Genomic DNA, 27,790 nt, shown 5'->3' on the forward strand with positions numbered 1-27,790 from the left:
CTGTACAGAACATAACAATTGTTTGAATGAGACTGTAGCAGCAGATTGCTGTGGACCTGTCGGGACTCCTTGTGTGGCAGTTTGTAAGTGAGTGTTATATCATAAACGTCATTTGTACTTTTAAGCCAGAGCAGATTTTCAACCTAGACCTCTTCAGGTGAATACCTAGTTGATTATCAAGACCATTGTGTCACCGTCCTCCCAAATGAAGACCTGCTCTCCCAACAAAGGAAGACTTACCCTTTGTGGAAAGTCAGTGGCCTGTGATCTGCCCTGTAAGACCCAGAGGTTCCACCAAGGTGTATTGGCCTGGTTTACATTCCAGCTATTATTCAATGTCACCCAGTAGACAAGAAGTGTATGGTTCAAGAGGATTATCTACATTGTGTACTTATGAAGATAAGTATACAACAATCAAGGCCATATTTAGGACTTTTAGCCAGACGATGGGTACTGTATTAAATTGCCATGGGTGATAAATTGAATTCAATTTGGTGCTTGTCATTTCCCCTATTGTTGAGACTGTCTCTGATATCAAGGAATGGTTAAGTACAAGCCAGAATCATGTCAGGTAGGGTTACTTGTTCCTAATGTGAACTCCAATATTGTCCCCATAATATACAGTCCCCCTGCACAGATGTATAGAACCACTTGTTATAAGTTGCCAGTCTGTAGATGGTCCTGAAGCACCTTGTGAAGTGAGGACTTTACTACCTGAGGAGAACCAGGGATGTGAAGTCAGTACTTGAGTTGTGATGTGAAGTCCGATGAGTTGTGATGTGAAGTCAGTACTTGAGTTGTGATGTGAAGTCAGTACTTGAGTTGTGATGTGAAGTCTGATGAATTGTGATGTGAAGTCAGTACTTGAGTTGTGATGTGAAGTCAGTACTTGAGTTGTGATGTGAAGTCCGATGAATTGTGATGTGAAGTCTGATGAGTTGTGATGTGAAGTCTGATGAATTGTGATGTGAAGTCAGTACTTGACTTGTGATGTGAAGTGATAACTTGACTTGTGATGTGATGGTTCAGTCAGTAGTACATACAAGTACATTTGTTCAGATAGAGTTACAATATGAATCGGATAATGACCGTCCAAGGATGACTTTTGGTTTACGGTGTAAGAGAGAATATTTCCTTGGTTTCTCAGCACCATAGCAAATGGGTTTCTCTGAAGTGGTAAACTTATTAAAACTATTTTATCAGGGACGGAAATCACTCACTTACTCACTCACTCACTCACTCACTCACTCACTCACTCACTCACTCACTCGTGATGTGAGTTAGGCTAAAACAATAATAGTCTTGGTTCTCAGGCACCGCATCTACTGCATGTTTTGTGTTTGTTTCCATTTTTAAAAAAAAATTAAAATCCTATTATTTGGTTACAGTCATGGTTATTTGGCAAAAATATGAAAAATACCACACCCCTCTCGCACTATATTGTCAAAAGTCTTTGCCTGAGAACCATGGTTTTTTTTGGTGTTTTTTTTAAGCCTTATTGTAAATAGTCATGTCTTATCCGAAGGAGGCTGTGTTAGGATTACCTTCTGTTTCAGGGGAGTCACCTCGGAACAATAACTCTCCACGGCAGTGCTCCCAGACTAGTCCAGCCTCTCTGCCATCCCCACGGGATGCTCACAGACCAGCACCTATAGACACGTACAGGCACCCAGTCACAGCATGGACAAGTATGTAGCCAGCTTTTATGGTCGGCCCATTCATATGAGAACAGTTCTGGTACCTAATATGTACAAATTGGTTGTGTTAATGAAGTGATGAAAGGACATGTCTAATGGGTCATATATTTTGGAAGTGACTTCGTGAAGCTTCTTAATATGTTCTTTTGGAAATGATCATTGACAAGGAGTGTATCTTGCATCACGTTATTAAAGGAAACGTTGCTTTCCACATGTCATTAGTAACATTTAAACAATTAATAGAAGATTGATCAATGGGATAGTCCAGGACATAGTTCATTAGGTCTGGGGCTGTTGGTTTTCAGATCTCAGTAGGTTCTCAGTCAGTTGACCCGTGTTGACCGGGCTAGAATAGGCCTTCGGCAACCCATGTTTGCCTTAAATGGCGACTATGCTTGTCGTTTAAGGCGACTAACGGGATCGGATGGACAGGCCCTCTGACTTGGTTGATGCATGTCATCGTATCCTAATTGTGTGGGTCCCCCGCTGTGATATAGCTGGAATATTGCTAAAAGCGGCGTAAAACAGTACTCACTCACTCACTAATTGTGTGGATCGTTGCTCATGATGTCAATCACTTGATTGTCTGGTCCAAACTCGATTATTTACAGACTGCCGTCATATAGCTGGAATATTGCTGAGTGCGGCGTTTAACAACAAACAAACAAACCTCAGTCAGTTACTGAGAGTTCAAAAGCTCTGAGTTTAGGATCTGATGTTGAAACCCTTCTGTCAAACACATAATCTGATATGACTTGATGGACTCTATCCTTTCATCCTTAAGCTTGGGACTTTATTACTAAGAATCTGTAGCTAACAACTCATAGGCTCTATGTGTTGAGGGGTGGTGGTGTAGCCTAGTGGTCAAAGTGTTTGCTTGTCACGCCGAAGACCCAGGCTCGATTCCCCACATAGGTACAATGTGTGAAGCCCATTTCTGGTGTCACCTGCCGTGATATTGCTGGAATATTGCTAAAAGCGGTGTAAAACCACACTCACTCACACCATGGGCTGGTAAGCCTAGATATCATGTACCCTGCAAAAAACGTGTCATTCACTATTGTTCCCTGACTACCTCCACTATGTGACCTTCTCTTGTTGTCCCATGTTGCTATGGCTACCTTGTGTCCCAGGTGTCCAGGAGGAGTCCAGCTTCAGCAGCCGGACTTCATCCCGGTCCCCGCGTAGTGGTGAGGACCTGGTGGTGCAGGACGTCTCAGCTGATGGTCAGTACTAACACTTGGTGTACAGAATCCTTTAGGTTGAATGTGTTTGAAGACTACTTGTACAACCATACAAGCGTGTCCTTGAAATTTCTTTGATCTGCTACCATGACATCCATCCTTCACACATATTATCATGTTAAGATTATGAATGAAGGTAAAAATTTATAAATGAAGGTTTCCTTGAAAATATTGCATGTTTTTTATTTTGCTATCTCAGTGGGACCTGGGTTGGAATTAAGGGTGTGCAGTATTTTCATTATATCAGTAAATATATCAGTTTAGTCTTTCCACGATACATATCACCATATCAATTTTTCATGCTCGACAGATCAGGTGATGTCAAATAGGGATTTTTAAATGTTATTATCTTGCCAAATGCCTTCGCTGCCCCGCAGTATGCATCCGGGGGCGCGAGATGGCTGCGTATTTATTGACTGTGTAAACATCATGTTGTACCAGCATCTTGTTTTGTTCCGTTTATGAACTTCAGTTCATGCCATAATATATCAGAGTGCTGCTGAAGTCAAAATTTATAATTATACAATATATATCCCGATACGTATCGCAATACGGCCTTGTGCATTGCAAAATATTGTGATACACTTTAAATGTCCAATACCCATATCTAGTTAGAATATGTTTCTACAGTACTCTATTACTGGGGACTTGATTTCTGGGGACTTGATTTCTGGTCCGTGCCCTTCATATTCACAGATGTTCACGATATGGCTGAAATATTGCCAATGTGACTTAAAATTTTAACTCATTCACTCACTCACAGATGTTCACAATTATCTGAAGCTGTGCGAAAAAGATCAGCATCCTCATTTCTCTTGTCAGTTAAGAGGGCATGGGCCATGTTATGTAAGGAGTGGAATATGGCTGTGTAGAGTTCAGCCACTAAGTCATGAAAGAATCGGCTGATTTTGGCTTCAAAACCCTGGCCCCATTCCACAAAGTGGTCTTAGCGCTAATGTGATTGTACCTTACCTCCAATACCTTAACATAGGCGTACGATCATTGTAGTGCTGAGATCGCTTTTGGGAACGGAGCCCAGATTTGTAGTGATAATGATCCCGGGGGTATTAGCACCAAGCTTGTGGGTTTCGATCACCACAGTCGTAAACATTTATGACATGTCTACCTATAGGATTACCTCCCACATTAAGATGGCACGCTGTGATATAACTGAGATCAATAAATAGTAAATATGACTAGCTAACTTACAGTAAGACAATGTACTAACGTTCCTGTATTTAAGATAATATTGAAACATGTTCTAGTTTTTTATGTTCGATCACAGTATTAAGTTTACTTTGGGCAATTGTCAGTATTTAGTCAGAGATTTACACCTGCTCACAGGCCGAATTCTCAAGTCTGCAGCATAAATTCCCCATTTGAATTTAACATTTCCCAATTCCTCATGATTATGGAAAAGAAGGACATTATCAAGATCCAATTTTGAACAATATATCATGGTTAACATTTATACTAAGTTATCTTATAATAATTAGATCTACATCAAGTGCTTTTATGAGTTATCATGGTGTAATATTTGTACACCATTTCATATAATTATAGTTTAGCAAGTAATAATTATCATCAGGTAAAATGCATATATAAAATATCAGTAGTTTCAGTTATAGCTTTTTAGATGGTTGCTAGCCTAAGGTATCAAGATCCCATCTCCCAGACAAAGGATATTTATTTAAGTATATCTGTCATCACCTACCGGGGTATATTAGAATAACATTACTTCAATTAAGACTCATTAAGGATTAGAGCCCCCATACAAGCTCGTCTATAGGGCATTAAGGATTAGCTCCCACACAAGCTCATCTATAGTGACACCCTAATCTCTTTCAAAGCATCCAGTAAATATGTCAACAAGATTAGTGCCAGCCCAACAGGATAAACAGGATTTAGTATTCCCCTCTGTCTAGCCATCCATTTAGCATAGGACATAACCAATCGTGTATCAACCAATCACATTCCTTTCTATTGTTCAAACTTTCATTAAATACATACTGTAGCCAAGTTCTAGCAGAGAAGGGGTTTGACTCTCTTACAAAGCAGACCTCTCTCCCACAGCCCAGAGTGTGTACCGACTCTCTGTGGCACCCTCAGTTATTATCTAAGTATATTGTAAATTGTTAATTGTTCTTGTAAATAAAATTGTGATTAGTCTCCTGTGACTCTGGCTCTTTGCTGACTAATTCCCCAAGAAAACCAGCACGTCATTTGGAAGGTATTGTTCACCTAGAACAGTTCCATGATAATTTGGTGGAGAATCCGGGTATGACAGACTTCTTAGTCTGTCCTTTCCTGTACCTCTTTGCAGCATGGCATATGGTTCACAAAACTGTAGGAAGTGACAGTCTCTTATTAAATGTATATACTACCTTCGTGGGGGCCAATCACCAAGAACGAAGAAATGGCCTTTAACAAGATTAAAGAAAGAACAAGAACCCCTCCGATCAAGAACAAGTTCTCCGATCCCAAACCTTCCCTGCTGGAATATCTTAGCAACACTGCTAAGACTTCCCTTTCAAGATGTCGTTCCTGCACATGACCTAAGAAAAGAAGTATACACGCCTATCCCACAGAGACCCGACCACAGCCATCTTCATGCAGACCCTGCACAATACAGAAACCGCCTCACGGGCACCTACAAGATGGACACTGTGTACAAGATATCTCATTGGGACTTACTAATTTGTGTTTACATACATGGACTCAATCAAGGATATATATTGTGTGACTGTTGAATAGTGCAACCAGGTATGTTTAATCAAAGCCAGTATATTAATGCCAAAATGTGTCTTTCCAAAATTCAGTTTTGTATGTGTGCAATATATTCCAAATTACATCTTTAGTCAAGCTAGATCTTTGAAGTTATTGTGTAGGGAATCTTTGAAATGTCTCCAGGCCACGCCAGACATATAGTTGCAGCTAGGGCCCAGACAAACCTAAGCTGTAGGGTTATCGAGTCACACCTCTAAGCTCGACTCGTAATTTCAAGGATCTAAACGACAAAATTTGTCATTTGTTACAAGTAATTAATGTGCACGGTTTGGTACAAAATTGAATGTATTGTCTAGGACTTTGAATTCAGATTAGGGATATTCTTGGGTGAGCCACCCCTACACATATGTTTATTTTATGTCAGTATTAAGTAATTAACAGCACAGCAGTATTCAGCATTTCAGAATTTTGATGTCGGAATTAAGGATTTTTTTTCTTGGGCATCGCACCCACAATATCTGGGCAAGCTCCGTCAAAGACACGGGAAGAGCACCCATTGTACTTAAAAGGGCAATAGTACCCACAAGTACCGTTTGAGTCACGCGGTAAAGCTAGACTCCTGGTTTCAAATATCTTTATGCGAAATATTTGCTGAGATGTTTAATTTGTACTTTTTATGACATTACTCATTATCACTATTCGGTACTGAGTCGCACCGCCAAGCCAGACTCCTGAATTCAAAGAACCTTCAGTGATATATTTATTGAATCTGTGCAAAGCAGTAATTACCTTGTAGTGAAGTTGCACGTTACAAAGATCCCATGGTTAGTTTTCAAACTGGCACTAATTCAAATTGGCTAGATGATCACTTTCATACCGCCATTGCATAAATATATTTGTTGCATAAGGATTTCATATAACTGATTTTGTTCACATTTGCATGGTTGTTTTCCTTGGTGAAAAAACTCTATCAATTTGGACTCATATAAGCTTGGGGTCCAAGCTTCACGTAACGGAGGGAAGTTGTCATGGTGACTGATTTACGACACCCATTGTCTGAAGAACATTTGATTGCAAAGGCTCATTACCCTGCAGCCATGACATCTATATGCCTTGAAACACTCAATTGCTGTTATTTATAAGATGCTAATCCTAATTGTTAATCCCCATCTTTGTGTACATCGACCGTCTGCCATCCTGAACAGGATGTGCAAGTATGTCACTGATGATTTACTGTTTACATTTATATTTATTACTACTAAATGTCAGGTGACCTTGGCTATATAAGCCTTGGTCCAGAGAGAATAGAGAGAAAGAAAGGCCTTACCCTCAGCCTAACTAGGGTTAGGCTGGGTGCTCCGGGGCACCTAGACAACAACCACTACCACTATGTGCTGACCAGGCACATAGTGTCTTTTGTATGTATATATCAACATGTATAAAGTATAACTGTATATACCACAAGCCATCGTCTCCAAGTTGTCACTTCCTACTGAGAACCATACGTCGGTCCCTTGCATATACGAGTATGCAAATTGTACATTAATCAACGTCGGACCCACACGCGTTGTTAATTTTAAACTATAATTATATGAAATGGTGTACAAATATTACACCATGATAACTCATAAAAGCACTTGATGTAGATCTAATTATTATAAGATAACTTAGTATAAATGTTAACCATGATAACTATCTCAATTTTTTTTCCCAATTTGCCTTCCAATGCCACTTAGTTTGGAGTCTGAGATAAATCCTGATGAAACTATTTTCCTTCCAGATTTTGAGACAGGAAGGAGCACCAGTCTGTTAGATTCAGACTCCATCTATCTTCCCGTGGATGCGACTGGTTCTCCCACGAAACGCCCAATGACTGCGCCAACAGCCTCCACCCCTGGCACGGCAGCATTCATTTCCGCTCTCACCTCAAACAACGTACGCCCCTCCACAGGCGTCGCGGATACTCGAGAAACCAAATACGACTCATTGGAGAGACGGGTGATCAAACCAATAAACCAGAGCATTGTGAAAGGCCACCTGAAACCCAACTTTGACTTCTCTCCACCACAGTCATCAGGAACAGGTCCAACGACACGTGTTCGGAGACCGACACCACCTACTGCCGAGAGTCAGGACTACGATACCAGCATAGACGCGGGTAACCATAGCGACCAAGAGAACATGGATAAAGTACCCATGCAGGAACTGAGTCTGATCAAGGACAAAGTTGGTGCTCGGAAAGCTCAGAGGACACCCACTCCATCTATAGAGGAGAGGAAGGCTAGACTGTTTAACAAGAAGGAGAAAAGTGACTCCAATAAGAGCGGTATCCCTGTGGCAAATAATCGCTCTGATGTAGGCAGTCAGGCCAAGAGCAAGGGTGTTAATAGTGACAGTAAAAGTGTGAAAGGGAGATTAAATCTGGAGAAGTTCGAGGAGGCAGGGAGACACAGAGCCTTGTCCAATACAGGAAGTAGTGTTCGGGACTCTGGCTTTCTGTCGAGGCCCTGCAGTGATGCTGTGCTTGGGGATACTACAAGTGAAGGTTGGTTGGATGTAGGACTTGTTGCCAGTGTGTACCAAGAACATGCTAACCTACTTGGCTCTTAGCATTCTCGTCAGTAGATTTTTGTGTTATGATTTGCACTATTATAGCTGAGCTTGCTTGACTGAACAGAAGGTTACTTGACTCAGGTTTTGGACCAAAGATTGAAGTTGCAGGCTGTCTTGTACCATTCTTACGGATCACTGTCGAGTTACTGAGAGAGTTTGTGTTATGGCTAAATGTTTGGTTTGATGATTTATTGAAATTGAAAGGGTTTACATATAATACCAATATGCTGTGCCAATAAAACAAAACTATATGCTTTTGTGAAATGACCAGTCCGTTATTTGCACTTTATTCTGAGAAAATATGGATTGTTTGGGTTTTTATACACACCTCCACAATGTTTGATAGTTTGTGCCCAAAATGTCTTTGTCTGCTAGCCTAAACTTGTCCTTGCACATAGATTTTAGTGTTCATAATGAGCTGTTTCATATTCATAGTGGCTAAAGTCACAGACAGTGTTTCTTGAGTAAGACTACACATTATGGTTGTATCCTTGCTTGTGCCCACAGAGCAGAGAGCCGCTTCAGTGATACAGGCGTGGTGGCGAGGGTGTGTGACGCGACTGAATGACCCCCAGGTGGTGGCGGTCCGGAAGGAGATCCGAGCACGGAGAGCAGAGGACCACATAGTCCTCCTCAAGGCAGAGCTGGAGAGGTGGGTGGAGGACATTTTCACATATATATATGTACGGTATACATCCATTGCTTTTTTTTGGGGTGATGGGAATGTCATAACTCTTGTTCTGTTCTCAACGTGGGTACAATGTGTTAAGCCCATATGTTGTGTTATGTTTTGGTTAAAACTATTAACAATGGCTGTTAATAATCCTGGATTGGATATTTTGATTGAAAGGTTATTGGTCAATGAACTGAAACTTAGTCATTGAACAGATTAGATAGCATTAAAGTCCTGTGAAGAATCCGGGTTAGAATTGGTCTTCAGCAACCCATGCTTGTTGTAAGAGGCGACTAACAGGATCGGGTGGTCAGGCTCGCTGACTTAGCTGATGCATATCATAGTATCCCAATTACGTGGATCGATGGTCATGAAGTCAATCACTGGATTGTCTTGTTTGGACTTGATTCTTTACAGACTGCCATCATATAGCTGGAATATTGCTGAGTGTGGCATTAAAAATCAAATAAACAAACAAACATACAAACAAGATAGCATTAAAAACAGTAGCTCAATAGGGTATTTCACTTCAGACACAAGCATCAGTCCGCAGAAGAGAAGAAGTTGCGAGCGCTTCAGATGGAGGCTATCAAGACACTGTGGCAGGAGGTGTGTATATGCCTTTAGGCAGTTTGTTGTGCTAGCATGTTGATAGGATATGTATGTACTACATTGTTCCATATTAAGAATAAGCCTAAAAAAAATAACTCAAAAGTAGTTCCCAAGATCCTCTGCACACAAAAAGGATCCCAGAACACCCCTTAATTTCCCACAGAGGCTATATGTAGAACCTAAAATGTATTCATGTATACTAAATATAATCATTGGGCGGAAAAATGAGATGTTTATTCACAACAGCCTTAACGATGAAGACTTAGGCTTATTAGGCTGAGCATGTTCAGTGACAGAAGCCAACTATGACCTGGGCCCCGTTCCTCAAAGCGATCTTAGCGCTACGATGATTGTAAACCTATGTTAAAGTATGGGACTTACGATCATCTTAGTGCTAAGTTCGCTTTGTGGAACGGGGCCCACTTGCTAAAACTTATCTTAGTGCTAAGACTATCGTAAGCCTATGTTAAAGTATGGGAGTTATGATCATCTTATCGCTAAGATCGGGTTGTGCAAGTGGTTCCAGGTCCCACCTACACAAAGGGATTATAAAACTATGTCTGTCCTATTATACTTTGCATGACTGACAATATGTTATAACAATGGTAGGATCACTTGAAGGAAGTAGGCCCTGCTCTAGAAGCCGTGATATAGCTGTTCAGTCAGAGTAGTCTGATAGAGCTTGAATGTTGCTGACAAAAATATTAACCCTTTAACTCTTCTGTCCACAGGTTCAGTCTCTTCAGAACTGGAAGACGGAGGTCCTTGCCTCTCAGTCCTTTCGATCCTCCCACGACTCCAACAACAAGCACTTCCTGACCGTCTCCAGTAGCCAGAGGACGTCCAGTAGCATGGACAGGTCCGACACCCTGGACCGTCTCTCCGACTCCACGCTGCGGTCAGCCTTCAGCCCTGTAGATGTGGAGAGACAGCGCGACCTGGAGAAGACCTGTGCCAGCCTACAGTCTCAGGTCAGTGGATCAATGTTTTTGAAAACGTTCCTTTCAACATTAACCTGACATAATGTATTATTATATTGTTTAAAGGGGTGGTAAACCAAGTTCGCTCTCACTTTCTCGACACTGTCTCCAGTGCTGTGTTCCGCAGTGTTAACGCCATCTCTATTCACTCACCTCACTCACTTTCTCATGAACACTGTTGTTACCCAGGTGTCCCAGCTGGAGGAAGCTCTCGACACTGTCTCCAGTGCTGTGTTCCGCAGTGTTAAAGCCATCTCTATTCATTCACTTCACTCACTGTCCAATGAACACTGTTGTTTCCCAGGTGTCCCAGCTGAAGGAAGCTCTCGACACTGTCTCCAGTGCTGTGTTCCGCGGTGTTAAACCCAGCTCTGTTCATTCACTTCACTCACTTTCTCATGAACACTGTTGTTACCCAGGTGTCCCAGCTGAAGGAAGCTCTCGACACTGTCTCCAGTGCTGTGTTCCGCAGTGTTAACGCCATCTCTATTCACTCACCTCACTCACTTTCTCATGAACACTGTTGTTACCCAGGTGTCCCAGCTGGAGGAAGCTCTCGACACTGTCTCCAGTGCTGTGTTCCGCAGTGTTAAAGCCATCTCTATTCATTCACTTCACTCACTGTCCAATGAACACTGTTGTTTCCCAGGTGTCCCAGCTGAAGGAAGCTCTCGACACTGTCTCCAGTGCTGTGTTCCGCGGTGTTAAACCCAGCTCTGTTCATTCACTTCACTCACTTTCTCATGAACACTGTTGTTACCCAGGTGTCCCAGCTGAAGGAAGCTCTCGACACTGTCTCCAGTGCTGTGTTCCGCAGTAGCTGTTTCACACTCACCCAGGGGCAGGAGGCGGAGGAGATAAGCTCCTTGCACGTCACAGGCAACGTGGAGGAGTTTGAGAGCCTGGAGTCAGACGGCACACCCTGTTCGGGACGATGGAGTAAGTTCATGCTTTTCAGTATGTGTGTGGAGCCAATATGTTAGATCTAGAAGTTGTTATTTATACAGACAGATGTATATAGCTGGAAATTACGGGGTAGAATAGGTCTTCAGCAACCCATGCTTGCTATAAAAGGTGACTATGCTTGTCGTAAAAGGCGACTAACGGGATTGGGTGGTCAGGCTCGCTGACTTGGTTGATGCATGTCATCGATCCCAATTGCGTGGATCGATGCTCCTGATATCAGTCACCCGATTGTCTGGTCCAGACTCGATTATGTACAGACCGCCGTCATATAGCTGGAATATTGCTGAGTGCGGCGTAAAACAACGAACCAACCAAATCATACTTCATTGATAAGAGGCTTGGTGCCATCATTCCCCAACGACATGGAACATTGTGCATAACATATGCCACTAGTTTGTATGCCCCTGACTAAGTGGATACCTAAATTCAAATACCACAGAAGACCTCAAGGGCCCCAGGAGCCTCCTTCATCATGCACACTCGTCATGTGACATCTCAATTTTGTGTCAACAATAATTTGATTATAATTTTAAAACAGTTTGGACAATATTTCTTCAGTAGTAGGCTATAACCATCATGTCTCTTGCAGGTAGTGTCCCCCACTCCCTGTCCCCCTACCCCTCTGAGGAGGAGGAAAGTTACTTCCGCCAGGTGCCCCAGCTCGGCGTTCCAACCCCGCCTCGAGCGCTCCACCTGGAACACAGGGGTGACAACTCCATCATACTGCACTGGCAGACCTCCAGGCTGAGTGATGAGACAGGAAAAAGCACCAGCAGAAGTATTATAGGTACGTGTGGCGATAGAGAACGGTTTCTTGCTATTTGATGATGACGACAAACTTTAAGTGACAGTAAGGTCATTATTTCATTATTTTTTTCTTTCTTGGAGAAAAAATGACCTCTGACTCAACTTAGGTACCGGTACTTTTGATTTTTCATCTCTGTCAGTTTGCAAAATGTTGTCCTATCTCAGAAGGATAATGGAGTTTGTTGTGGTCAAGTTTATGTTTCAAGGACAAGGGACACATTCATTTTGCATGGAATCTGCTACAAATGACTCATTTGCAAAACATTAATTTCAAATTGAACCTTGCACTTGTTGAATATTTTCAAAAATACTGATATGTTTTGATAAGTTGAAAAAATATAGGCATAAATGTTGGAATACAACTGAAAACTGTTCAAAGCGGTGTTAAATCAAATTATCATGTCCAATTGTTCCTTCATCCAAACTTTAGTAGTCAGTGTAATTCTACTTGTAACTCTACAGGTACTGTGTGGATTAACATGATTTGGTGGTATACTGAACCTTGTGCACTATCAACACATATTAATTCATTTCCAATAACAAATAAATTATCTTGATATGCCATAAATTGTTGCAATTTACATTTGTATATAAAATGACAAAATACATTAGTTGCATGACTTCCTGAGAAGAATATTGCTACAAGAATGACATGTTGTTTCCAGGCTACAGAGTGTATGTCAATGAGAAATGTATGGCCTTGGTCTCAAGTAACAGGACTGTCGCTCTCGTCACTGGTCTCGATTCCAGGACAACATACAAGTGAGTTCACGCAAACATATCATCGCACATAGAACTGACCCCTGGAAAAAAGATGGTTGTTTGAAGTTATCATTTCTTGAAATATGCAGCTTGCTATCCTTTGGTTTAATGACAGTTTTAAACAAAGGCTTATAGTAATTTCTTAATTATAACTTTTAGAAAATAATTGATTTTTATGCCTGTATTTTTTCTTTATATTCAATAAAGAAAACTAGGAGAGCGTTAAGCTGTAGGTATTTGGTAAGAGTTTAGAACAATGATGTACCATTATAACATTTTACGAATTATAAAGAAATGTTTACTGTGTGTGTAGGTTCTATGTGAAGGCCCTATCAGGCCTGGGCGAGAGCTATGAGTCTAACATCATCATGGCTAAACTTGCCAAGGGAGCAGAGCAAAGACACATGTCGGAGAGCAGCGACAGTGATATGCCAGACGACAGCGACAAGGACCATGATTCTACAGAGAGTCATGAGAAACGTCGACATCGTAAACGAGAAACCCGTAAAAATCGTAAAGTGAAGTCGCCCAGATCAGAGAAAACGAAACCTCATACAGCAAAGGATGTAGAATTTACAAGTGACGTAAAATCTGCATCGCCATCAGCATCGGACCGACCACGGACAGCCAGGGCTGTGTCTGATGCTGGAGCAGCTATCCTAACTACACCAAAACGGCACATGCATAAAAGAAATAAGAGCGGTGACTATCAACAAAGTCAGTTCTCTGACGGCAACATAGACAGTTCTCAAAGTTCCAAACGAGAATCTGAGGGGAATGTTCAGAGTAGTCCATCAGATGTTCCCCGAGTCTCCTCATCTTCATCTCCATCCAGTGTGTCCAGCTCACCCACCAAGTCCTGCCAGCATCACCATCCAGTTCTCTCATCTCCCAAGCCTGTTAGTAGTGAAGGCAGCAACAGAACACATCATCCAAGTGCTCTTACTGACTCTAAAGATATGACTGTGATGTCGGGGACTTTCACTGTAGACCATGCTAGCTCCTACTTACAAAGCATCACTGCCAGTGTGGTCAAGGAAACTATTGCATCATCTAAAGCCAAGATTAGAGAATCTCAGGAAAAGGAAGATTCGGTGAAAACACACCGGAGAAAGAGGAGCAGTGATTTCAAACTGTCCGACTTCACTGATGGGAAGAGTGAGGGGAGGGGGGATCGTAGGAGTACAGGGAGTGGGGAGGGGGAGTCGGAGCTGGATGGGGATAGCGTGACACATAGGCAGATGGAAAGAAAGGATTCAGAGAAACGATTATCAGATGGTGCAAGTGACGATTCCCTTAGAGAAGGGAAGGTCAAAGGTCATCGGAGGAAGAGAAGTAAGGACCTTCAAGTTCAAGTCAGTGAATGGAGGAAGGATGAGGAGGCTAGTGGGAAGGCTGGGGAAAAAGCTGAATCTGTTTCTGTTGGTAGAGACATGGACAATACCAGCCAGAACAGGCCAGTCATTGATGGCCGTAAGCGCCATTCATCTGGTAGTCGACCTAGCAGTCCTATGCTTGTTGAGCCAGGTGATAAGGAAGTGTCTGAGAAACGAAGGACCCCCATGGCTGAGACTCTTGAACAGAGGCTCCTCAACCTGTCCTCTAAGTCAAGTTCTTTAGGGTCTCTTAGCAACAAGGGAAGTAACTCTGATGGAGCAACACGGTCCCGTCAGCTCCCTGATCCAAATGTGGTGATGGAAGAGTCTGGGATGAGGAAGAGGACAGCATCGGTTGGCTCAGAGAGTGACCTTTCACAAAATGCCAAATCTGATCAGAAAAGCTTTGCGTCTAAACTACTGCATAAGCTTCAAACCTTCTCCAGGTCACAGGAGAAGACGATAAGGGAAAGATCCACAAGGAGGAAGAATTCGGGAGAGTCCAGTCGGGACTCAAAGCCTCCGTCAGATGATGAAGGACGCCAGCCGCGTGTGCGCCGGGTCAGTGACAGTGACCATGAGGCTTCCTCGGACACCAGCAGCATGGCAAGGAAACATGGAGACAGCAGCTCGGGCAGTCACTCTGATGACAGCAGGTCGGCGCGACCTACCAGGACGCATAGGAGGTGGGTGGAGGGAATAGCTAACTGAGGGGTAATCGACATGTTAAAGATTCTTATAAAAGACAGGAATTGGATGAAAATTTATAATTGAGTGTTTAACATTGTTTTGTTTTAGGATTCACAATATAAGACCACAGTAAAGCTTAGGCAGATGATAGAGTTAGAAAACTTGAAAGTGGCTTTTATGACTGTTGGATCATTTGGGATTCTTTCATATAATATTGGGTGATGTAAAGGAGAAAAACAAAGTTCATTTATCACAAGGAGTGTTCCTAAAATGACCGCACTTGTTTGTTGCCTTGATGATTTATTGAATGGAGGAATAAGGAGAAACTCAATTTCTTCCTAGGACACCTTCAGATGGGAAGTTGATGCCCCCCTGGGAGGGAGATCGCCCCACCCACAGCCCCATCATCATGGAGGGGGCCGCCTTCAAGAAGGGCACATCTAATGTCCGACGCCATGCATCCTTCCATGGCTTGCTGCCCTCCAAGCAGGACAAACACGGTGCTCAAGCTTGCGAGGTCAGTGAAGGATATGTTCCTGCTCTGACAGCAAATCTGCTGCTATTGCATTAACTTTGGTATATAAATGCCACCATATGCCACCCAATTAGTGAGTTTTGTATAAGGCAGGCTCCATTCAGCTCCAGGGCAAGATTATTTTTTTTTGGGGGGGGGGGGGTGAATTGGGCTGAAGCCAATTTAAACATTTTAATAAATATGAGGGATTGGTGATGGTTGACGGGTATGCTGTCTTAGGAACATCTGTGAGGTGCTAATAAAAGAGGCCACAAAGTCAGCATTAGAAATTGAGCCTGGTCCTGTAGTCCTTGCCAAACTACCCAATAGTTAAGGTATCCTAAGGACTAGTAAAAAAGTGTCCTTTTTAAGGGTTTTGCTATCTGTTATCATTATAAGGACTAGTAGGCTAAACCTGTTAGTTTCTATCGCGGCAAAGGGATACTGCATCACCACCAGCATCAGTCAACACCAACAGACTTGTCAACACGAGAAGTTAAACACAAACTTGCTATTCTGTCGTATTGCTATTCTGATATTTCAAGGGCTTGTGTAATGTCAAACACCTTACACCCTGCTGGCTAGTTCGTCAAGCTTATTGTTGTGCTTAGCTATATATGGCATGTTATAAAACGTTCCAGAATAATTTCTAGAATTACGTATGACTGGCGTTGTTGGTTTCAGGAGGGGGATCCACAGAGGAGTGATCACGGCAGCATGGCATTGCCCACGGTGAGTTTATAACGTGTTTGTCAAGAAGATCACATGCACCTGTCTTCACTGCGTTTCTCATATGTGTTCATTGACTCACTCCATATTCATTACTTTACATCAGAAGAAAGAAAACATATCTCAAACATTTACTTGTCATATGTTTGAAACGTAAAAACAATGACAAAAAAACAAACTTTATTTTTACTTTTAATGTAAAGTTTGACCAAAAGGATCAATTTCACCAACACTGTCATTATCTGAATCATTGCTATTCTAATCTATGTCAAGATATATGTCAGTCTTAATCCTATTCCTCATCCAAGACCTATTCTTTACATCATCAAATCTTCTTCAAAATACTCTGTCAAAATAATTTCTCTGAGAATGCTCCTCTGTACCCCTATCATCATCTTCATCGTCATCGTCATCGTCACTGTCATCATGTGTCTCACATTATCATGTTTTTCCTCCACCAGGACTAGCTCACATCTACAGATTAAGACAAGGTAGTATTTTGTCTCCAGTTTCTTTCATAATGTTAGTCTAGTTTTTGGTTAGAATATGTAGCCCAAATTGTGTGCAGTCAAATAGTCTTATTGTTTCTAGATATAGATGCAAGTCTACATCTGTTTTTTTGTTTTTTTATTACAGTTTTATTTTTTGTATTCTATTTTAGTTAGTTATTAAGTTGAGAATATCTTAGATAATTGTTGTGATTTTCTCTTTGATTTCTTCCCATTATGTGAAATATTTTTGTTTTTATTTATCACGGATATCTTTAACTGTCTTGGTGCCACGCGACATTCATGATGGTTGTTCACTAGTGCCACATGACCATATATGGTCCCTCACTATGCAGCCACCTTAGTGCCACGGACCATATATGGTCCCTCACTATGCAGCCACCTTAGTGCCACGGACCATATATGGTCGCTCAGTATGCAGCCACCTTAGTGCCACAGGACCATATATGGTCTGTCGTATATCTGTCGTATATAAACATTTCAGGCTGTCAGCATAAACCACAAAATTTACGATCTTTCAACTCTATTATTCTAATTTTGAGAGCACCCTGGGCGCTTATTATGTCGAATATGGTATATATTTCTAATTAATTTCTTAATTATCAAATACTTTGATTACATATGTATTTGGTAATATTCAGAACAATTTGGCTAATTAATAAAAATAAGAATTTATACAGACAATTTTTTTTTTAATATAAAGATGGATTCTTATGTTTTTTTAGATAGTATTACACTATGTATGTACCCCCAGTGCTCTAGTTTAGCTAGACAAAATAATATATATAAAAAATAAAAACAATACACAATCACTAAAAAACATTTTTCTTGTTATATTTTTTATAGTTCAGTGCTGTAAAACAATGTCGGCACTGAACTGTAAACAAGCTGACTGACAGCCAGGCACTGTGAGGGTTAAGTAGTTTTAAAACAGTAAAATATCATGTTAGGCGAACACCATCACAAACAGCACCCAGACCACCGTGACATGTATTTGTAGACTTGATTGATGTAGACTTTCAAAGAAGATGATGGTTTTGCAGTGTTTAGTTTAATTGGCCAGTCCATTGTTTTCAGGTTATTTAAATGAGAAACATATGTATCTTATTGAAAATATTAGGACTTTGCTCTAAGTGTTTTTCATTCGTCTGCAACACAGTCAGAGATGCAAAAAGATAACCATCACTGATGTTTCAAGGGACATAAGTACAGTAAAGCTCGAATACTCTCTTCAGTTATACAGATTACACTGTAACAAAATTGAACTGAAAATTCCCACTGTTGATATTTCAATATTAGCCAAGGATATGAATAGTTTGCTTGAAGTAAGTAGGATGTATTTTTCAAGATTTGTTTTCATTTTCAGGACTTGATCAACAAGGTTCGCAGAAAACTCCGCTCACGTTCTCCGAGTCCGTCCTTGCACCAACCCGTCATCTCTGCTCAAAAACAACACAAGTCCTAGCCAGATAGACTGATTCTGCCTTACTGCATATGTGCCTATATATGATGCTATCCTGGATGTACTTGTCACCAGAAGTGTGTGACGACCCAAGACATCAGAGTTATCTGCCCCTGAATTAAATCAGATGAGACTTGCTACACACTGACATATGAGTTCTCATCTCATAGCCTAACTGGATACTGTTATTTTGAAATATAAAATATATGGAGGAGAGTGGTTCAAAACAATCAGCAACAGCCGTGACACAGGCCTTGTGACCCATATTTGCCCTGAATCTGTATTCTGAGTGAACTTGTGAGAAATTGTCTGGATAGTCTGGCTATACATGTTCCGTGGACCTGTGCTGGGGTATATATGCATGTGTATGTCTACAGTGTTGTGGAAGTGTTTCAGTCAATTCTGTGGTGGTAATTAAACCTATGGTTATTGTAGTTAACCTAATGGTAGACCCAGGTGGGATAGCAACGCCGGCTTGTACTTATAAAACATTGTTTGTTGACTGAATGGACAGCTTCTAGTATTCAGCCGGAGACAAGGTCCACAGATGAAGATCTGCATCACTTCAGGTTTTCCTCCTACATTAAACTGACACGTGATGTAACTGAAAGTGTGTTCAAACTGGGTTAAACCCAGCTCGCTCTCAAACAAAAGCAGTTGCCATTAACAGTAACGCAGTATTTGTGGAATGCTTGGGGTCGTCCCCTGAACGTGTGGCACCCACTTTTCGAAAGTGAGTCTTTGTGCATCTTCAGTACATGTATATCTACCAGCAGCCAACATGGACAGAGGTCGTGTCATAGTGCCTGCTAGTATGTGGAGTGTGGCATTCTGTGTTGTGTTCACTATGAAGTCCTGTGACAAGTAAATTGATGAAGAAGTTGAGAGCTTAAAAAACACCATGGAAATATGTTTTTAGTGTCATAATAATGTGATGTTGATTGTTATTTGTATGGAAGCCTTTTAATGCCATTTGGGTTTTTTGGGGTTTTTTCTTAAACATGTCAAGATTCTAAGTTGAAATATCAAGATACTAAGTTGAAATTTCAAGATAATGATTTTGAAATTTCAACTTATTATCTTGAAATTTCAACTTATGTATCTTGAAATTTCACGACAAAAACAAAAAAACAAATGGCCCCAAAAGGCTTCCGTAATTTTGAGTTCATGTTTTAGAAAAACTGCCAACATTTATTTTTCAACATAGATAGATGTTTTTATGTTACTAGATTACTACTAAGTGAAGAAGACAATTAGTGTCTTTTCCGACAGTTATACAGCTGATGATATTCTTGAAGACATGGAATAGTCAGGTGACTCAGGTACATGGAGATCAGAAGCCTTGGAACAAACTGAGGGGGGGGATATCAGCATATGTTCTGTTAGACATTTATTCAAAATGCTGTATTGCCATTGTAACTGACACACACTATCAAACTATATCTTGCAATCATTACATATCTAAGGTTATTCAAGTTTTCAGTTGTTTTGAAGTTTACAGAACAAAGTTATGAGTAAATCAAAGTTTTTGTCAGAGATGAAAATGATTTATTCAGTTCTATCAAATCAAGTAACAGAACAAATTGTTTCTTTTTTTGTGTATGTGCGACATAAGAGATAATTATGTTCACTGTTGATCTCACCCAAAACATACGGGACCCAGTCATCTGAGGTGCCATATGTGCTGCCTAGAGTTGCCTCCCTTAGTTGCCAGGATGCTATGATTGTGAGTTTGAATCCAAGATTCACCTTAAGTAATATTCTGGGGACAATACCCATGCTCATGGGTTTCGCCAAAGCAGTTTCTGATTCATTTTAAGATTCAGTCCCACATTAAGCCGACACAATGTGATATAAGTCCTATTCTGTTCGAAGCAGCGATAAACACTACTGAAAGCACTTGTGTTAGGCTGACATGAATGAGTTCATGGTCACCGTGTACATTTCTTGATAGTATCTCTTGTTAGGGAATAAATTGGAAGCAGACAATTACAAATTGTGATGAACGTTTTTGAACACTTTAGGCTTAAAAAAATAAAAGAATTGTTTCTCAGGCAGTGAGTGTTGATAATATAGTGTGGGCAGCCATCATGGTTTTGGGGGTTTTTTTTAGGTGGGGGGGGAGGGGTTCAAACTGGTACGTAACCAAATAAACAGTTGTGTAACCAAATAAACAAATGTGTACAATCAACCTGGGAAAGGGCCTCCCTGCATAATTATATTCCTTGATGAGTAAAAAACTGGAATGCAGTATTTGGCTACCGTTGGACTTGGAATATGTAAGGATTTTTATTGTTTTTTTAAATGGATATAAAACGAAATGTGTGGCAAACTCTGTGTGGATGCAGGTAGGTGGGGTCTTGTTTAAGACTTAAAGTAAATACCTAAAAATAGCTACAAAATATTGAGATATAAATTCCTATATTTCTTTACCAGTTCCAGGGCGGTCGGGTAGCCTAGTGGTTAAAGCGTTCGCTCGTCACGCCGAAGACCCGGGTTCGATTCCCGACATGGGTACAATGTGTAAAGCCCATTTCTGGTGTCCCCCGCCGTGATGTTGCTGGAATATTGCTGAAAGCGGCGTAAAACCATACTCACTCACTCACTTTACCAGTTCCTGTCCACTGTTGTTTTCACAGATATTTATGAATGAAAATATGTTTTTTGGGTAATTCTGTTATTACTGTGTGATTGTGTGATACAATTCAGAAAAAAGCTGTTCATATGAATCAATGGTAATAAGCTACTTCCTAAATAATTGTAGACACTGCATTTATTATTGTCACCTTTTCTGTTATTTATGATATCGCCATGGAAACATCAATATGTCGCCACTAAAAATACATGTTAGGTCTGAAAAGTACACTATTCAAATACTTTGAATGAAAACAAGCGCTAATGATAAATAAATTCCCTTCCTTTCATAAAGTCTGCAGAGGATGTGGAATTTGGGTCAGGGCAAATGGGTCAGTGTTCTGTTGTTAAAGTAAACTAAAGGAAGATCGATTGACAATACTTGCACATGTCACTTTGATCCTGTTCTACATAACTTTTGTGCTGTGTAAGCAAAATAGAGGTAAAAGACTATTTGGTATATTGGTCTTTCACTGTTGAGTGGAGTATGCTCTATTTCCACAACAATAAATTACAATTACCTGTTAATAAATAAATAAATAAATAAATAGATAAATTTGAATTAAATTAAATTAAATTAAATTAAATTAAATTAAATTAAATTAAATTAATTAAATTAAATTAAATTAAATTAAATTAAATTAAATTAATTAAATTAAATTAAATTAAATTAAATTAAATTAAATTAAATTAAATTAAATTAAATTAAATTAAATGTAAGTGATACCATGGCACTTGATGGGCTAGCCAAGCAGCTGTTTGTGTGTTTGTGTGTTTAAGTTTCCATAAACCTAAAAATTAATTAAGCCACGTCCACTGGCTGACTTCTGTTTCCTTATTGGCTGATAACAGTGGGCAGGCTTGTTTTGAAAGGTGTCACTGGTTTCGTATTGTTGTCTGTGTTTTTGTGTTAATGATTAAAAAAGCAGTCTGTGAAGTTATTATTGTTGATGTTTTATGGCTATGCGGATTTACACAGTGTGCATGTAAATATTTATATATAAACGCAAAGTATATTGAAGTCAACTCTGAAATATTTACAGTTCTTATCCTAGCCCTTTGTTAATAGGGGAGCTTTATGATAACTAACATTACCACAAAGTGTGTTTCCTTGGTTTAAGATACTGTTCATCTCCATGTATTTGTTTCTGTTACCATGGGTTACCAAAGTTGTGACAAAAGTGACAAAATCTTCGAATTCCAACCAAAATCATGTGTATGAGAAAAGACCACATTTTCTAAACTTCTCTAACCATTTACATACTCCATACCAAGTAAATTAAAACCATGAAAAATAACGTATTCCCAAATTGTATGAAAGGACATGCTTTTGACTATAAAATATACGTTAAAATAAAAAAAGAAATATTTTAGATAAAATGTAATTAAGTAAGAAGATGTTGAAATGTGTAGTGTAGTTGTTAAAAAGTGCAAAAGCATTTAGTATAGTATAGTTGTTTTCCTCAGCATTTAAAGTATATTGTCCAGTATGCCAGCATTTATTATGTACAGTATTATTATTATTATTAAACGTGTATTCAGGCATTTTGGTCCCATTTCACAGGTTCTCAAGAGAATGTCATTTAAATCTTTTCACACTCTCCTTTTTGTTGGTTGATATTAGCTAACTGATCTCAAGACCTGGTGGAAATGTCATTGAAGTCAGCTGGAGATGCTTAATGCAGTTGTTTTGGTCTGTTGTTGTTAATCAGGTTGTTGATGCTGAGAATGTACTATTCTCCTTGATACTTGTATTCTCTATACATTTTCTAATGAACATATGTGCTCATTACACAGACATTTGACAAAGTTTGTATTGAAATAAATCATCAACCATTTTGTCAAGATTAGTTTTTTTCCTGGGGATGGGTGTATGCATCCTGTGTGGTTGGTGTCACAAGAACCTCAATACCACTCATGCTACTAACGTTTGGTTAATGGTGATATATCTCATCATTCAATTCATAGAATGATACTTATCTTGAGGAAAACGTTTAATGATACTTATTTTGACGTACATGTATAATGCTTCTTATATTGAAGTATATGTATAATGCTACTTATCTTAAGGAATACGTATAATGCTACTTATGTTGAAGTATACATATGATACTTGTCTTGAGGCATATGTATAATGCTACTTATATTGAAGTATATGTATAATGATACTTATCTTGAGGTATCTGTATAATGCTACTTATCTTGAGGTATCCGTATAATGATACTTATCTTGAGGTATCCGTATAATGCTACTTATCTTGAGGTATCCGTATACTGATACTTATCTTGAGGTATCCGTATAATGATACTTATCTTGAGGTATCCGTATAATGATACTTATCTTGAGGTATCCGTATAATGATACTTATCTTGAGGTATCTGTATAATGATACTGATCTTGAGGTATCTGTATAATGATACTTATCTTGAGGTATCCGTATAATGATACTTATCTCGAGATATCCGTATAATGATACTTATCTTGAGGTATCCGTATAATGATACTTATCTTGAGGTATCCGTATAATGATACTTATCTTGAGGTATCCGTATACTGATACTTATCTTGAGGTATACGTATAATGATACTTATCTTGAGGTATCCGTATAATGATACTTATCTTGAGGTATCTGTATAATGCTACTTATCTTGAGGTATCTGTATAATGATACTTATCTTGAGGTATCCGTATAATGATACTTATCTTGAGATATCCGTATAATGATACTTATCTTGAGGTATCCGTATAATGATACTTATCTTGAGGTATCCGTATAATGATACTGATCTTGAGGTATCCGTATACTGATACTTATCTTGAGGTATACGTATAATGATACTTATCTTGAGGTATCCGTATAATGATACTTATCTTGAGGTATCCGTATAATGATACTGATCTTGAGGTATCCGTATACTGATACTTATCTTGAGGTATACGTATAATGATACTTATATTGAGGTATACGTATAATGATACTTATCTTGAGGTATCCGTATAATGATACTTATCTTGAGGTATCCGTATAATGATACTGATCTTGAGGTATCCGTATAATGATACTTATCTTGAGGTATACGTATGATGATACTTATATTGAGGTATACGTATAATGATACTTATCTTGAGGTATCCGTATAATGATACTGATCTTGAGGTATCCGTATAATGATACTTATCTTGAGGTATACGTATAATGATACTTATCTTGAGGTATCCGTATAATGATACTTATCTTGAGGTATCCGTATAATGATACTTATCTTGAGGTATACGTATGATGGTACCGTACTTATCTCAGGACACAAAAAGGATGTCCATGACACTTATCTCATATACAGAGAAGGATACCTATTTCATATACAAATAATGATTCTGTTCTCATGCTAGGAAACATCATGATTCTTATCTCATATGCATATATATGATATAACTCTTATCATTATATATGTATGTATGGTACTTACTTCAAGGATATGTCTCAGGAGAAGGTAAACTATATATACAATGATGCTAATGTAAATAAGGATGCTTCACATGAGGAGATATACACATGACGATAGTTATCTGTTGATGTATATGTATAAATATATCATAATGTATATCTCTTGGTATGTAGAAAGAAATGCTTATGTTTAAATGAAAGTGACCAAACACTTTCCATAATCAGAAATCTCTGCTAAAAGCAGAGTTCATTTTACGGTTCTGACTACAGTCAAGTCTTGTTAATCCGACACTCATTATTCTGACAATCAGCTTTATCCGACACAAATGATGGGAACCGATTTAATCATTGCTATTTAGACCCGTTAAGTTGACAGTCTCGCACACCGACTCTGACACACTTGCTGAAATCACTCATTAATCAGTCTCGTTATCCGACACAGTGATCAGCGTACTCCGTGGTCATCTGCCCACGAGTACACAGCCCCGTGTTTTGATGCGAGACGAGTCGGAGAGTAGCTGCATATTTCAACAGCTACAGAGATAATCTTGCTTAACAATAAACAATTACTGCTTTAAATAGACAAAACAGGATTTGAATCATTATGTATCGTATAGTTGTCCAATTTCGGATCACGAATGTTGATACAACCTAATTTCGTTTATACGACATACTCGTAAATCTGACATAATCATATGCAACCAGGAATGTCAGATTAACGGGACTTGACTGTATATCATAAGTTTGATTCGCTATCAGATTGTGATGATACCAGGTGTTTGCGAAAAGGTGTGCGCATCCTGCCCCACAGTCGTGAGAAGATCTTGTATGTCTCTAGTTCCTGTGTTGAGTTTTTCTCAAGTGTCTGATGTTCACTAGTACTGTAAACCTGCACTTCCTTTGTTACTGTGAGAGTTGTATATGAATGCATGTACTTCTGTATGTCAATACATGCATCACTATGAATGCATGTGCTGCATATAAATACATGTGCTTCTGTGTATGATTGCATGCACCACTGTGCAGGACTTATGTATAGGAATGAATGCTTGCACCACGATGAATGCTTGCACTGCTGGAAAAGAATGCTGGCACTGCTGTAAATGAATGCTTGCACTTCTGTATAGGAATGAATGCTTGCACCACGATGAATGCTTGCACTGCTGTAAATGAATGCTTGCACTTCTGTATAGGAATGAATGCTTGCACCACGTTGAATGCTCGCTCTGCTGTAAATGAATGCTTGCACTGCTGTAAATGAATGCTTGCACTTCTGTATAGGAATGAATGCTTGCACCACGTTGAATTCTTGCACTGCTGTAAATGAATGCTTGCACTTCTGTATAGGAATGAATGCTTGCACCATGATGAATGCTTGCACTGCTGTAAATGAATGCTTGCACCACGTTGAATGCTTGCACTGCTGTAAATGAATGCTTGCACTTCTGTATAGGAATGAATTCTTGCACCACTATGAATGCTTGCACTGCTGTAAATGAATGCTTGCACTTCTGTATAGGAATGAATTCTTACACCACGTTGAATGCTTGCACTGCTGTAAATGAATGCTTGCACTGCTGTAAATGAATGCTTGCACTTCTGTATAGGAATGAATGCTTGCACCACGTTGAATGCTCGCACTGCTGTAAATGAATGCTTGCACTGCTGTAAATGAATGCTTGCACTTCTGTATAGGAATGAATGCTTGCACCACGTTGAATGCTTGCACTGCTGTATAGGAATGCTTGCACTTCTGTATAGGAATGAATGCTTGCACCATGATGAATGCTTGCACTGCTGTAAATGAATGCTTGCACTTCTGTATAGGAATGAGTGCTTGCACCACGTTGAATGCTTGCACTACTGTAAATGAATGCTTGCACTTCTGTATAGGAATGAATTCTTGCACCACTATGAATGCTTGCACTGCTGTAAATGAATGCTTGCACTTCTGTATAGGAATGAATTCTTGCACCACGTTGAATGCTTGCACTGCTGTAAATGAATGCTTGCACTGCTGTAAATGAATGCTTGCACTTCTGTATAGGAATGAATGCTTGCACCACGTTGAATGCTTGCGCTGCTGTAAATGAATGCTTGCACTGCTGTAAATGAATGCTTGCACTTCTGTATAGGAATGAATGCTTGCATCACGATGAATGCTTGCACTGCTGTAAATGAACGTTTGCATTCCTGTGTATGAATACATGTGCTTCTGTGGGTGGATGCATGCACGGCTGTGTTGCAGGGAGCAGTTTTCTGGATAATAGTACTGAACTGCTGACGGAATGTGCATGTAACAACTAGCTCTGGACTACACAATACATTACTACAATCATCCTCAATACAACAAACTTTTGATTTTTAGTAATACTAAGCAAACCATTTGTATGGCTTTACTTTGTCAATTGTAATGAAGCTGAATTTAATGTAGCTGTATGTAGGATATGTGCTTGTGTCTGTAGAATTTGTATTTTGCAATGCTGAACGTAAGTATGTGTTCTGTACCAGATGTACCATTCTTTGTACCATACTAAATGAAATCTTTGAGCAATTCCCTGTACCATGCTAAATGAAATCTTTGAGCACGAGTGGCCCAGTCATACAAGGCATCACAATTTACTGTGCAGAGTTGCATCCCTTGGGCACACCAGGAACCTATGATTGTGGGTTCAAATCCCTGTTTGCCCCTATTGTGTTACCAGGTTTGTCAGCACCATACCGTGCTCGTGGGTTTCACCGAAGTGGTAAACATCTGAGACATGCTTCACTTGGGGCTTTCCTCCCACATTAAGCTGACACACCATGATATAACTGGACTTCTGTTTAAACGGCATTAAACTCACTCGCTCACCATGTGAAACCTTCAGTGTACAGTTATGTATCATGCTGTATGAGATTTTCAGTTTCTTGATTTATGCTGTAGTGAATGTTTCCATTTATGTTTATCAGATTCTTTGTGATATATGTGTATGTACCATCCTGTATGAGGCGTATAATTTCTTATCTCATGCTGTATCAAACTATTTTAATGTACCAAGTTGTATGCGATGTACCATTTTGTGTTTCATGTTGAATGAACTGTAGCATTTCTTATCTCATGTTGTATGAGACATACCATCTTATGTACAGTGCAGTAGGAAATGTTCTGTACTGTAAGAAATTTCTTCAATCATGCTGTATGAAATGGATCATTTTATGAACCATTCTGTATAAAATATGGCATTTTTTGTCCCAGTGTATGAAATGTAAATTGATATACTGTTTTATAGCTGTGTCAGATGTAGATGTACATAATACAACATCATGGGGTACCCACAGTGCCTACATAATAAACATTATCATGTC

At 39.6% G+C, this 27,790-nt stretch overlaps 1 protein-coding gene across 1 annotated transcript in view; it reads left to right on the forward strand.

The window, feature by feature from the left end:
- LOC139475545 (serine-rich adhesin for platelets-like) overlaps nucleotides 1-19,315 on the forward strand; it is a 49,190-nt gene extending 29,875 nt beyond the window's left edge. The window contains exons 3-16 of the mRNA XM_071258735.1: nucleotides 1,557-1,688; nucleotides 2,831-2,923; nucleotides 7,449-8,213; nucleotides 8,789-8,933; nucleotides 9,488-9,563; nucleotides 10,298-10,537; nucleotides 10,966-11,019; nucleotides 11,311-11,485; nucleotides 12,102-12,299; nucleotides 12,985-13,081; nucleotides 13,395-15,143; nucleotides 15,490-15,664; nucleotides 16,346-16,393; nucleotides 18,266-19,315. Coding sequence (XP_071114836.1) covers nucleotides 1,557-1,688; nucleotides 2,831-2,923; nucleotides 7,449-8,213; nucleotides 8,789-8,933; nucleotides 9,488-9,563; nucleotides 10,298-10,537; nucleotides 10,966-11,019; nucleotides 11,311-11,485; nucleotides 12,102-12,299; nucleotides 12,985-13,081; nucleotides 13,395-15,143; nucleotides 15,490-15,664; nucleotides 16,346-16,393; nucleotides 18,266-18,364 — 4,046 coding nt within the window. The 3' untranslated portion in view covers nucleotides 18,365-19,315. The remainder of the gene's footprint in view (nucleotides 1-1,556; nucleotides 1,689-2,830; nucleotides 2,924-7,448; nucleotides 8,214-8,788; nucleotides 8,934-9,487; nucleotides 9,564-10,297; nucleotides 10,538-10,965; nucleotides 11,020-11,310; nucleotides 11,486-12,101; nucleotides 12,300-12,984; nucleotides 13,082-13,394; nucleotides 15,144-15,489; nucleotides 15,665-16,345; nucleotides 16,394-18,265) is intronic.
- Nucleotides 19,316-27,790: the final 8,475 nt, after the last annotated feature.

Source organism: Haliotis cracherodii, unplaced genomic scaffold, assembly GCF_022045235.1.
Source record: "Haliotis cracherodii isolate W230 unplaced genomic scaffold, xgHalCrac1.p SCAF_3, whole genome shotgun sequence".
NCBI classification, from domain to species: domain Eukaryota; kingdom Metazoa; phylum Mollusca; class Gastropoda; order Lepetellida; family Haliotidae; genus Haliotis; species Haliotis cracherodii.